This window comes from Periplaneta americana, chromosome 8, assembly GCF_040183065.1.
Source record: "Periplaneta americana isolate PAMFEO1 chromosome 8, P.americana_PAMFEO1_priV1, whole genome shotgun sequence".
In the NCBI taxonomy this organism is placed as follows: Eukaryota; Metazoa; Arthropoda; class Insecta; order Blattodea; family Blattidae; genus Periplaneta; species Periplaneta americana.
In genome coordinates, this window is record NC_091124.1 from 112,899,821 (window position 1) to 112,912,651 (window position 12,831).

The window sequence follows — 12,831 nt, forward strand, 5'->3', positions numbered from 1 at the left end:
AATCTGAGTTTATAAACAGGAATATATCCTTCACTATGGAAAGAGGCAGCCATTATTCCTGTTTTTAAAAACAGTAATAAAAATAGTATTAGTAATTATAGACTTATGTCAATTTTAAATAACTTTTCTAAAATGTTTGAGAAAATAATTCACAAACACATTTCATTTTATGTCAAAAATAAGATCAATTCAGCACAACATGGTTTTATTAAAGGTAAATCTACTACTCCTATCTCAATCTTATTATGCCTGCAGTTGAAACTCAAGGTCAAATTGATTCTAATTATTTTGACTTCAGCAAAGCGTTTGATGTTGTTCCTCATAATATATTATTGAATAAATTAAATTACTTTGGTCTTTCCGCTAACTACCTGAACTGGTTTGGAAACTAGTTAACAGATAGACAATCCTGTATTCGACTAGGAAATTCTCTCTTGGATCCATACATTAGTTTATGTGGAGTTCCCAAGGATCTACATTGGGGCTCTATAATTTCTACTATAGATGATATTCACAAAAGAATAAGTTCAAACTGCCTACTATTTGCGGATGACCTGAAAATCTTTTGCAAAATCAAAAGACTGGCTGATTGTCAAATTTTGCAAAATGATATAAATGCTATTGCGCTTCGGTCAGCTGATAATGGAATGAAAATTAATGAATCTAAAACTTTTGTCATATCCTTCTCAAGAAAAACTACTTCTTTAAAATTTAATTACTCTCTTAATAATGCCAATATAATTAGAAAAGACTATATTAGAGACATTGGAGTTCTACTTGATTCCAAATTACATTTTCATAATCATGTTCAACCGTTCTGCGGCAGCCTGGACTGGGTGAAGATTGACGTGCCTGCTGCCAGAGTTACACGTAAATGACCGGCAAGTCATGGGTACAGAACACTAACTACTCTACTAACATTAGGTTTACCTGCATCACAACAGATTTTTTTTTTACCATTCATTTTAATATATCAATATGCCTGGTAAATTATTAATAAGTATTTAATGAATTTCAATCTTAAGGCATATAAACTTGCAAATGTTTATTTGCTATTTAATAACAATATATGAACGTTTTCGCCGTTTAGGGCATCTTCAGATATAACAAAACATATTATCTGGACCTATAATAGTATATTATGCAAATAACAAGGAAATAGAGAACAATATATGTGATACATGAAATTCATGAGCTTTATGTAGATATAACATGATACAGGATGAATATTGAGATAATCTTTGAATTTGAACTTAGACTGGACGAATGTGTCATTTTATATATATAGCTCATGTTACAATTAATATACAATGTTTAAAATTTGTCAATGATGTTAATTTTAAAATTTACAATGATGATAATAAAATATTTAAAGTAATCATGGCTGAAAGTTGTCGTAAGTTACAAGATAGTATGCACAGTTAATGTTCGTGTGTTTTGTAATTATTTCACTTAAAGAGGCCGTTGGCATTTGAGTGAATGTTGTTTGACGTTGATGACTACTTTACAATTGATATACAGTGATTAAATTAGTCAATGTTAAAATTTAAATTTTATAATGAAGATAATAAAATATTTAGAGTAATCATGGCTGAGAATTGTCATAAGTTCAAGATAGTTTTCGTAGTTGATGTTGTGTGTTTTGTAATTGTTTCACTTAGAGGTCATTGACTTTGAAATGGCTACTCTGATGTGATGACATCCTATTACGTGTTCTCAGGTTTATTGAAGTATATGAATGAAGAAGTTCTATAAATTTGTATGTACTGGTGTTGATGTGTTGGGGGTTTTAAGAGAACTATATGTATAGTTAAGAGAGCTATATGTATAAAATAACACATTCGTCCAGTCTAAGTTCAAATTCAAAGATTATCTCAATATTCATCCTGTATCATGTTATATCTACATAAAGCTCATGAATTTCATGTATCACATATATTGTTCTCTATTTCCTTGTTATTTGCATAATATACTATTATAGGTCCAGATAATATGTTTTGTTATATCTGAAGATGCCCTAAACGGCGAAAACGTTCATATATTGTTATTAAATAGCAAATAAACATTTGCAAGTTTATATGCCTTAAGATTGAAATTCATTAAATACTTATTAATAATCACAACAGATGTTGAACGTGATGACCCTCAACTCGAACACACTCCCTATATCTCCGAAAACAATTCTGGTTCACTTGCAAAAGTTCATGTTGACTGATTGCTTGTATTTCTCTCGTGATGTTGTCCTTCAATTCTTGTAACATGTGCGGATTTGAGGCGTACACGTTATTCTTTAACGTTCCCCATAAATAAAAATCGCATGGAGATAGGTTAGGGGAACGAGGTGGCCACAATCCCCGACTAATTATTCTGTCACCAAACACACTTCGCAATTTATGCATAGAATTCGCAGCAGTGTGCGCTGTAGCTGAATCCTGCTGAAACCAGCCACTCAATCGTTTATTTCTTGTTAGTTGCGGAAAAAAATTAATTACAATTGAAGTTACATAAACGTGTGAATCAACTTTTGTGTCGAAAAATATGGGACTGATAATTCTACTCACACTCACAGCACACCAAACTCCAATCTTTGCAGCATGGTGAGGAACTTCAAGAATAATATGGGGATTTTCGGTAGCCCAGTATCTATTGTTCTGAGTAGAAACGTGACCGTGAAGATGAAACCACGCTTCATCAGTGAAGAATGTTAAAAGTGGGTCCACGTCGCCATTATGAACGGACTGCACAAACCAATTGCAATAATTAACCCTACTTACAGGATCTTGTGGCTGTAAAGCATGAACTACAGTTACCCTGTATGGCTTAAGTTTCAGAAGTTTCGTTGCACAAAAGCTGACGTCTTGGAAATATTAACCTCTTGTGCTAAACATCGCAGTGATTTGCGGGGTGAGTGCTCTAACCAGGCCCCTACTTCATCAAGCTTCTCTTCTATCAGTACACGGCATTATTGAACACGTTTCTTGTTCAAAAAAGATCCTGTACGTCTGACTTTATTTACAAGGTCATGAATAGTTGACCTGCTAGGAATTGGAACACCTGCAAACCGATGTTCAAATTCTCTTTGACACCTTCCTGCAGAAGAGTATTTCACATATTCATCATAGAGAAAAATACGTTGTTCTAAAGTGTACTCAGTCATTATTAATAGACACTTTATCACCATGAGACAACACAATTTTACTCACAACACGCGCACAGACGTCTTTACCTCACGACAGATCCAACTCGACTGACTGGCGCGTCAGCGGTAGCTACAGATCCAAACTTGAATATGCATCTGTTGTTTGGAATTCTATACTTCTACTGATTCGGTTAAATTGGAAAATATTAAAAGAAAAATTGATTTTCTTATGTTCTTTTAGATTTATACCAACTTCCTCTGTTTTTCAATTATGAGCTAACCTGCAAATGCTGGGTAACTTTCGGTGGTGGACCCCGGACTCATTTCACCGGCATTATCATCTTCATTTCATTCAGACACTAAATAACCTAGATGTTGATACAGCGTCGTAAAATAACCCAATAAGAAGAAGAAGAAGAAGAGCTAACCTGTAATTATTTCAACTATTCTAGTATTTATGCCAAACATCTTGATCTTGATTACTTACTCTTTTCTAAGATTATAAAGGGTGACATTCTTTGAGAATCCATCATAAGTAATTTGTACCTTCGTATTCCTTCTAAAGCTGAGCCATTTATACCCGAACCCACGCTTTCAGAAGTCGAAATTGCGATAGAAAATCTGAAAAAGTACAAGTCTCCAGGTATCGATCAAATTCCAGCAGAATTAATACAAGAGGGCGGAAGTGCATTACATAGCGAAATTTATAAACTTGTACTTGCTATTTGGGAAAAGGAAATTGTACCAGAACAATGGAAGGAGTCCATAATTGTACCTATTTTTAAGAAAGGGGACAAGACTAACTGTAGTAACTTTCGAGGAATATCACTTTTGTTGACGGCGTACAAAATTTTTTCCAATATTCTTTTGAGAAGATTAACTCTATACGTAGATGAAATTATTGGGGATCATCAGTGCGGTTTCAGGCATAATAGATCGACTATTGATCAGATTTTTGTATTCGACAGATAATGGAGAAAAAATGGGAGTATAAGGGTACAGTACACCAGTTATTCATAGATTTCAAAAAGGCGTATGACTCGGTTAAGAGGGAAGTATTATATGATATTCTTATTGAATTTGGTATTCCCAAGAAACTAGTTCGATTAATTAAAATGTGTCTCAGTGAAACGTACAGCAGAGTCCGTATAGGTTAGTTTCTATCTGATGCTTTTCCAATTCACTGTGGGCTAAAGCAGGGAGATGCACTATCACCTTTACTTTTTAACTTCGCTTTAGAATATGCCATTAGGAAAGTTCAGGATAACAGGCAGGGTTTGGAATTGAACGGGTTACATCAGCTTCTTGTCTGTGCAGATGACGTGAATATGTTAGGAGAAAACCCACAAACGTTTAGGGAAAACACGGAAATTTTACTTGAAGCAAGTAAAGCGATCGGTTTGGAAGTAAATCCCGAAAAGACAAAGTATATGATTATGTCTCCTGACGAGAATATTGTACGAAATGGAAATATAAAAATTGGAGATTTATCCTTCGAAGAGGTGGAAAAATTCAAATATCTTGGAGCAACAGTAACAAATATAAATGACGCTCGGGAGGAAATTAAACGCAGAATAAATATGGGAAATGCGTCTTATTATTCGGTTGAGAAGTTTTTATCATGTAGTCTGCTGTCAAAAAATCTGAAAGTTAGAATTTATAAAACAGTTATATTACAGGTTCTTCTGTATGGTTGTGAAACTTGGAGTCTCACTCTGAGAGAGGAACATAGGTTAAGGGCGTTTGAGAATAAGGTGCTTAGGAAAATATTTGGGGCTAAGCGGGATGAAGTTACAGGAGAACGGAGAAAGTTACACAACACAGAACTGCACGCATTGTATTCTTCACCTGACATAATTAGGAACATTGAATCCAGACGTTTGAGATGGGCAGGACATGTAGCACGTATGGGCGAATCCAGAAATGCATATAGAGTGTTAGTTGGGAGACCGGAGGGAAAAAGATATTTGGGGAGGCCGAGACGTAGATGGGAGGATAATATTAAAATGGATTTGCGGGAGGTGGGATATGATGATAGAGACTGGATTAATCTTGTACAAGATAGGGACCGATGGCGGGCTTATGTGAGGGCGGCAATGAACCTTCGGGTTCCTTAAAAGCCATTTGTAAGTAAGTATTCCTTCTAAAGAACTAAGATTTCAAAAAAAAAAAAATTATACCAGTCAGTCTACATCTCTTTCACTGGTTGCCAGATGCATAAAACTTGCCAATGTATGAAATTGGATCCTTTTGATGTATAGTTTGGATATTTATATTGTTGTTGTTTTAATTTTGGATTCTATTCAACTCTAACACATTTTTTGTTGTTATGTTTCAATTGAGTTATTCTTCATTTTCACATCTATCCATGAACGTCTATTCATGTACATTTACTGCAGTTATTATTATTAGTTGTAATTATTGTTATTATTTGTAAATTTTGTCATTATTTTTAATTATTGTTATTATTTGTAATTTTTGTCATTTGTGCTGAACTGTTAATAGGCCTCTGGCTGTTGTACAGCACACTAAAATATTAGTAAATAAATAAATAAGAATAAATAATAATAATAATAATAATAATAATTATTATTATTATTATTATTATTATTATTATTACTATTGTTTGCTGCTGGTATTATTATTGTTATTATTTTTATATTATCTTAGTTGTAATCCTTTTTAAATCGTGTCAGCAGATGTCTTGCAGTAACAATGTTACGAATTCATAATAAATATGCTTTATAGTATAATCAGAAACTAGATTAAGACCTAGAAATAAGATTGACGAAGCCATGATTTGTAAAAATCTTTATGGTGAATAAATTACTATTACTATAACGATGAAAACTACATGCGGAAATTCTGTAGGTAGTCTCATATTGACAAAATTTCTAAAGCCATACATGACATTTAATTGTGGCACATCGCGCAAGAAAAGAAGGAATACATCGTAGCATGGGTTTAAGAAGTTCTTATGAATCACAACATGAAAATTCTGTCTTGTACTCCAAACTTTAATCAAATTTGAGTAATTACCTGATAATTCCTGGGTCGCATGCATGGTTGAATAAAGCAAGAGTGGGAAATAATCCTCCACCAAGAAACACTGAACGAGCAGAGTTAAGTTTATTTGTTGCTTCTAGCTGCAGCTCTGAGACCTCGTGGGCATTGAACTGTAACAGTTGGAGATGACGCAGCAACAGACCTCCCACAAATATTTCGTCAGATGTGAGACCATGTGCTGAAACTGATTGTAGAATATTTTACATTTATATAATTTATATTTATATATTTTCTTAAGCAAACTCACTCTGATAACAATGTACAAGTCTATCTGCAACGCTATATACAGCATTTTTCAGAATTCAACCGAAGAAATTTGAGTTGTAGAGGAGTCCTAGGGAAGAGGGCTATAATAGGCTTGATCCTATTTTGAGATAGGGAACTAGAAGTTTGAAGGTTCAAACATGCACGTAATGGCGTGAAATATTTTTTTGGGCCAGCACCCCATTGATTGAACCTGCACATGGCATAGCATTACATTTGGAAATGTGTCGGATACAATATTGGCAAAATCGATGAACATTGTAGATTGTTTCTGTCGGAGAATGAGATTGAAAGTTTGAACTTCAGCAGGTACTTTTTTTAAACTTAAGGCATGTAACTTTAAACTAATCGTGTAACATTAAAAAAGACAGCTCTAGTTATTTTGTAAAGTATGCAATAATGACAATAATTGTTTAGAAGTATGAGGAAGGAATGTAGTTTGAGAAATGCATATTCATTACTCTGGACAAGTCACAGTATGTTTATCAATTAACTTGTAGTGTACTGTACATAAATTGTGTTTACCAGTATTCTGTTTAATAAAAAATATCTTAACAAAATGAATAAATGAGAAAAGGAAGAAATTTCCATTTTCGTCTTCCTTAGAGGAAGTAAACAATATTCAGGAATTACCGTACAGTACAGTATGTAAGTATACTGTAATAAAGTAAAACAAATTATCCTTTCACTACTCACTGTCGTTGGAGAACACGTTACAGGAATTGTTCAAAGTAACTATCTCCCCTTTAAGTAAAGTATTTTTCTGCAACAAATCAGGTACTTTTTCTGAGGTTCATTAATTATTCTGGCTTAACCATTAGAAACTACGTACGACGATTTTCAAACAACTCAAACATTAAAATGAAACAAAAATGCATGAAAATAATAATACAGAACATAAAAAAGTCATGCACTCGTCATATTTGCAACCAAATACCAGTGCGTTTCTAACAAATACATAACTGAGCTCCATAGCAGTCCAATACGACTGACTTGATCTCAAGTGAACTGCAATGAACCAATGGCTATTACTGTACAGTATACTCTTGCCGAAAGCAAAATAAATAATTACTATAATACGTATTTCGGTGGTTCAGAAGAGAAAGAATTCAGATATCTCAACAATAAAATAAGAGATTAAAAAGAACTACCATGGTCATACCCGAACATACTGCCTTTTAGCCTAAGGTCTGACACATTGTCCGATACACCAGAGTCTCATGCTGACATTTCGAATCTAAAACAGGTAACTTAGCTACAATAACGAAAATGAATATGGGTGAAATAAACAGTGCAGTGGCATACTGTCTCATTATCTGCTGGCAATTTTACAGATCCTGTAAAGACTAAATTATGAAAATGCGGTTGATTAGTTCTTAACAGTTGGGCTTCATGCAATTCCTAACAAGGTCCGAAACGATCACATACCATTGCACAACCTCTATTTCATTTTAATACTGAAATAAGGGTATCACATGTAAACAACTTTAAGAACTGACAACTCAAATATTTTTCGTTGAAGACCTTGGATTCCTTATTTCAAATTACTTGTCTACAACCCCTCTATAATCAGATAAATCTTTTCGGTTGAATTCTAAAACACTCTGTATAATGAAACTAATTTAGCAGGTTTTAAAACTACAGACTGACAAAATTTGATAATGCTTAGCAGGAATGTATCTGTAGGCATTACTAATGAACATAAGAGATTAAATTACAGATTTTTAATTGTGAAGAAATATAGTTTATGTAACTCAAGTTTTAAAAAGCTAAGTATTATTTTACTTATGTAGCTAAATTAAATTAGGTACCGTCAACCGAGTATACTTTACACAAGGGGGGTTACTTTACACATTTCTAGAAAAATGTTTAGAAGGCAGCACATTACAGACAATGTGTAGCAACTCCATGGAACTGATTCTATGTGACAACAGCACATATGTGTGGTAGACTGAAGTGTGTGCCATTATTAAAACTGTTATACACCATTTTTCTAGAAATGTGTAAATTTACCCCCCTTGTGTAAAGTATACCCGGTCGACGGTAGTACTAAATTCTAGATTAATAATACCAGTGTACAGCTTGCAAACAGTTTACATAACGTACACTTTAAGAAATTATGCACTAATTTATACTTATAGAGCAGTATATGAAATTATATTCATGATGTACTGGTAATGACATAGGGACTACTGTGAAGTTACTGAGAATCAAAATATAGTATAACCCCTTAAGAATCTATACTAATAATAAATTTATAACCGAAATTTTTCTGGTAATTTTCGATTTTCCAAAAATAATTGGTCCTAACATATATAATTAACCACCCTGTAACCGAAAATCGCTTTTTTGAAATTTTTGTTTGTATGTCTGTCTGTCTGTCTGTCTGGATGTTTGTTACCTTTTCACGCGTTAATGACTGAACCGATTTATATGAAAATTGGAATATAAATTAAGTTCGTTGTAACTTAGAATTTAGGCTATATGGCATTCAAGATATTTTATTTAAAAGGGGGGTTATAAGGAGGCTTGAATTAAATAAATCGAAATATCTCCCTTATTATTAATTTTCATGAAAAATGTTACATAACAAATGTTTCTTTAAAAATAACTTCCGATAAGTTTTATTCTACGAAAAATTTTGATAGGACTAATATTAATTTAATGAGATACCTGAGTTTTAAAATTACAATAACAATGCCATCTTAAGGGGCTGTATGAAATAAAAATCGTCTATAAGGGACCTTGGACAATAACAAACGAAAGCTAATAAACATAGCCTACAGAGAATGTTTCTGTGTTTGTATGAAGTAATATCGAAAGATAATTAACCATTTCTATAATTAATTATTATTTCACCATTGGAAAGTGTAGTTTCTCTAGATGGACATAATGCTATAATGTTATTACAGTAACTTCTGAGTAAATTGACGACAGGTAAGATTAAAATAGCTTCTTATGCACAGAAAACTTGATAGGCTATTCTGTATATTCGTTTCCTATATTTCTTAAAATAATGTTTATGTACACATTCATTTTCATCGCGATGTTACCCGATCTACTCCAGGGACATAACGGGGTTTTCTGTCTGTTTCCACTGTGAACAATGTAAAGAGTAAACACAATATGCGGCATGTGTGATCCAAGAAAACCACTCAAATCTTCGTCCAACCCCTTTCGCATAAATGACTTTTTTTTTTACCTAGCCAAAAATGCCGTTGTTTTGGTATTGCCGGTTATTTGGGTGCCGGATACGAGGAATTTTACTGTATAATACTACTACTCCTGCTAATAATAATAATAATAATAATAATAATAATAATAATAATAATAATATTTGTCAGAAACCACCATACAAAGCCTGGATATGATAGAGTCAGGTTAGATGCTGCTACTACTAGGGAATAGTACAGTACTACTACTGTCATCCTTGCTGTTACAGGTGCCATACTATTATTTATAGAACTAACTGCCCGTGCGCTCCGCTGCACTTGTTAGAAATAAATATAAAGTAATTACATAATTAAAATATAACATTTGGTCCAGGGAACATTCGTGTTTGATAGAAGGATAAATCATTTAATATGTTACTTAATTGAAATGATATTTAAATAATTAAAATGCGATTATTTTGGTCCAGAGACCACTCATTTGGTGCAATGATAATTTCTTTAACATGTTTCTTAATTGTTATTACATGCAAATAATTAAAATAGGCACATGATCATTTGGTTCAGAGAACATCTGCTTTTGGTGAAAGGATAATTCGTTTAACATTTTTCTAAATTAGTCTTGAATGCATCCTTTAATAAATCACTCCAAATTAATAAGTTGTTTGTGTATGAAGATAATTTTTATGTTAACCTTACCATCTTTTTTTTTTTTTTTTTTTCGTTAAGTTTATTTTATTCACGCCTTAACACCTGTGGTCATGTCGCGTGTTTAGAATGTGGGGTATATCAGTAGGCCGTTTTTACTCTTGTTGTTCTATTGTGTGTTGTAGATGACTTGTGTTCATGTAACTGATTATAGACTTTGATTAATGTTCTTGGTATTGGTAACTGAGGCAGTGATGAATCATGGCATGTTCTTTCTAATCCGGCATTTGCCTTTATGAATAAGTGAAATCATGAAAAATCCCAGTCAGATTGGTCAGCCACGGAGTTTGAACCCGGGAGCTCCTGAATGCATGTCTCAAACGCTACCATCTGAGTCAACTCGCTCGGTTGTATATCTTTGTTTATGCAAATAAAAAAATGAGGTACCCTACATAAATACTACCGTATTTTAAGAAAACATAGGAAACGAATCTGGGTAAATTATGAGTGCAGAAACGCCATTTCGTGACACCTTTTAAAATAACTCAGCTCCAGTGAGCTCTATGGTAAAATGCTTATTTATTATGGGCTATATTTTTGGGCCAGTAAAAAAATACTCATTTTTACGACAAAACTCTTAACTTTTATGTTCTGTGAACAAAAAGAAACTTAAATGTATAACATTACAGTATAATTTTATGTGGACCAAATAAAGTTGCAATAATCAAGTTATACAATATTTCGACAGAATAGGCTATCAAGTTTTCTGTGCGTAAAGATCTATTTTAATCTTACTTCAGTCCTCATATGTAGCATTACATCCATCTAGAGAAACTACAAATTCCAAATACTGAAGGAATTATCCAAATCGATTAGCTTCTGAGATTACTTCATACAAACACACAAATATTCTCTATAAATTAATATTGATAAACATCAAGGCCGCCTTAAATAGAGGGAATCATTTGTTTTAATGTCATTATAGCCATCGTCGTTCCTGCAATAACTCCTATGTCACATATTTATCGATTTTCAGATTTTTGCTCTATTAAATAACTTAAATAGAGATACAGCAAATACAAAAATCTCCTATACTGTATGTAACTATATTTCTTTCTTTCGAAAATGTAAGAATTCACGATCTCCTATGTACCACTACCATAGAATGAATAAATGTGTTTTTTCTTTCTACTGAAAAATTTTATATTTTGCACAAAGGAGTTATTGCAGGAAACAACGACACTATAATCTGAGGCGCTGGTGAAAATGTATTGTATTGTTATTTTAAAAGTCTTGTATATCCTTAAATATCAGTCCTATCACAATTTTGCATAGAATACAACTTATCGGAAATCATTTTTAAAGAAACTTTGGTTATGTAACATTTTGCACAAAAATCAATAATAAGCGAGATATTTCGATTTAATTCAACTCCACTTATAACCCCCCCCCCCTTTTAAATAAAGTATTTTGAATGTCATATAGCCTAAAATCTAAGTTACAACGAACTTAATTTATATTCCAATTTTCATCGAAATCTGTTCAGCTATTATCGCAAGAAAAGGTAACAAATATCCAGACAGACAGACAGACAGACAGACATGCAAACAAAAATTTCAAAACAGCGATTTTCGATCTCAGGATGAATAATTATACATGTTAACACCAATTATTTTTGGAAAAGCGAAAATTACCAGAAGAATTTCGGTTACAGATTTATTATTGATATAGATTATATAGACAAAAACATACCTGACTCACTGATCTGACCACTGAAAAATCCCGCCACTTTGAGACACCGGAATAGCAACACAGCTGTATCTGTTCTAAATAAGAAATCTAGAGGTGTTCGTGCTCCTGAATGTCCCACCAAGTTATAGACTGTTCTGTAATCTGTGGGACAATACTTTTCAGATTTCTTTACAACGTCACAGTCCTAAAAAGAAACAGGTTGATATTAGTTCTTAAAAACTTATATCTTCTCTGTTAGATGTCAATTGGTTTAAAATTATTACAGTAGCCATTACTTTTATGTTTCTTTATAATTTAATTCAAATCTCAGATTAGTCAATATGAAGCACTAAAGCAGCGACTTTCAACCAGTGTCCTGTAAAAGGTATGCAATGTGCTGCTGGAAATTGACGGAGTTTAAAAAAAGAAACGAGGAAGAGAACTGAAAAATAAAAATAAACAGATTAGACAAATGTCAAAAGTAAGTATTGCATGTTTTTCATACAATGCCGATAAGAATGGGAACAATGAAAGTATAATGAGAAGTTATTACAATAAAATTAGTAGTAGGCCTACAACATGCTATTTAAAAAATCATGTTACGATTATGTAAATTATATGTTCATTTAACTTATTCTAGGTAACCACTTTAAAATTTTAATAATTTAGAATGCAGGGTTTTAAAAACTGTCTTTAATGAAAATGAAGTGGTATATGTGGACAGTTAGCTTAATCTTGGAGCAACAGCCTGTACCACTCATTGTGCCGTGAAATGAAGAAGGCTGAAAATCGCTGCACAACAATAAATATTAG

At 32.8% G+C, this 12,831-nt stretch overlaps 1 protein-coding gene across 3 annotated transcripts in view; it reads right to left on the reverse strand.

The window, feature by feature from the left end:
* Positions 1 to 12,831, reverse strand: part of LOC138704952 (SET and MYND domain-containing protein 4-like) — a 198,366-nt gene that overhangs the window by 14,870 nt on the left and 170,665 nt on the right. For all 3 annotated transcript variants that reach the window (XM_069833416.1, XM_069833418.1, XM_069833417.1), the window contains exons 7-8: positions 12,040 to 12,223; positions 6,179 to 6,389 (exon numbers count right to left, since the gene is read on the reverse strand). In XM_069833416.1, coding sequence (XP_069689517.1) covers positions 6,179 to 6,389; positions 12,040 to 12,223 — 395 coding nt within the window. The remainder of the gene's footprint in view (positions 1 to 6,178; positions 6,390 to 12,039; positions 12,224 to 12,831) is intronic.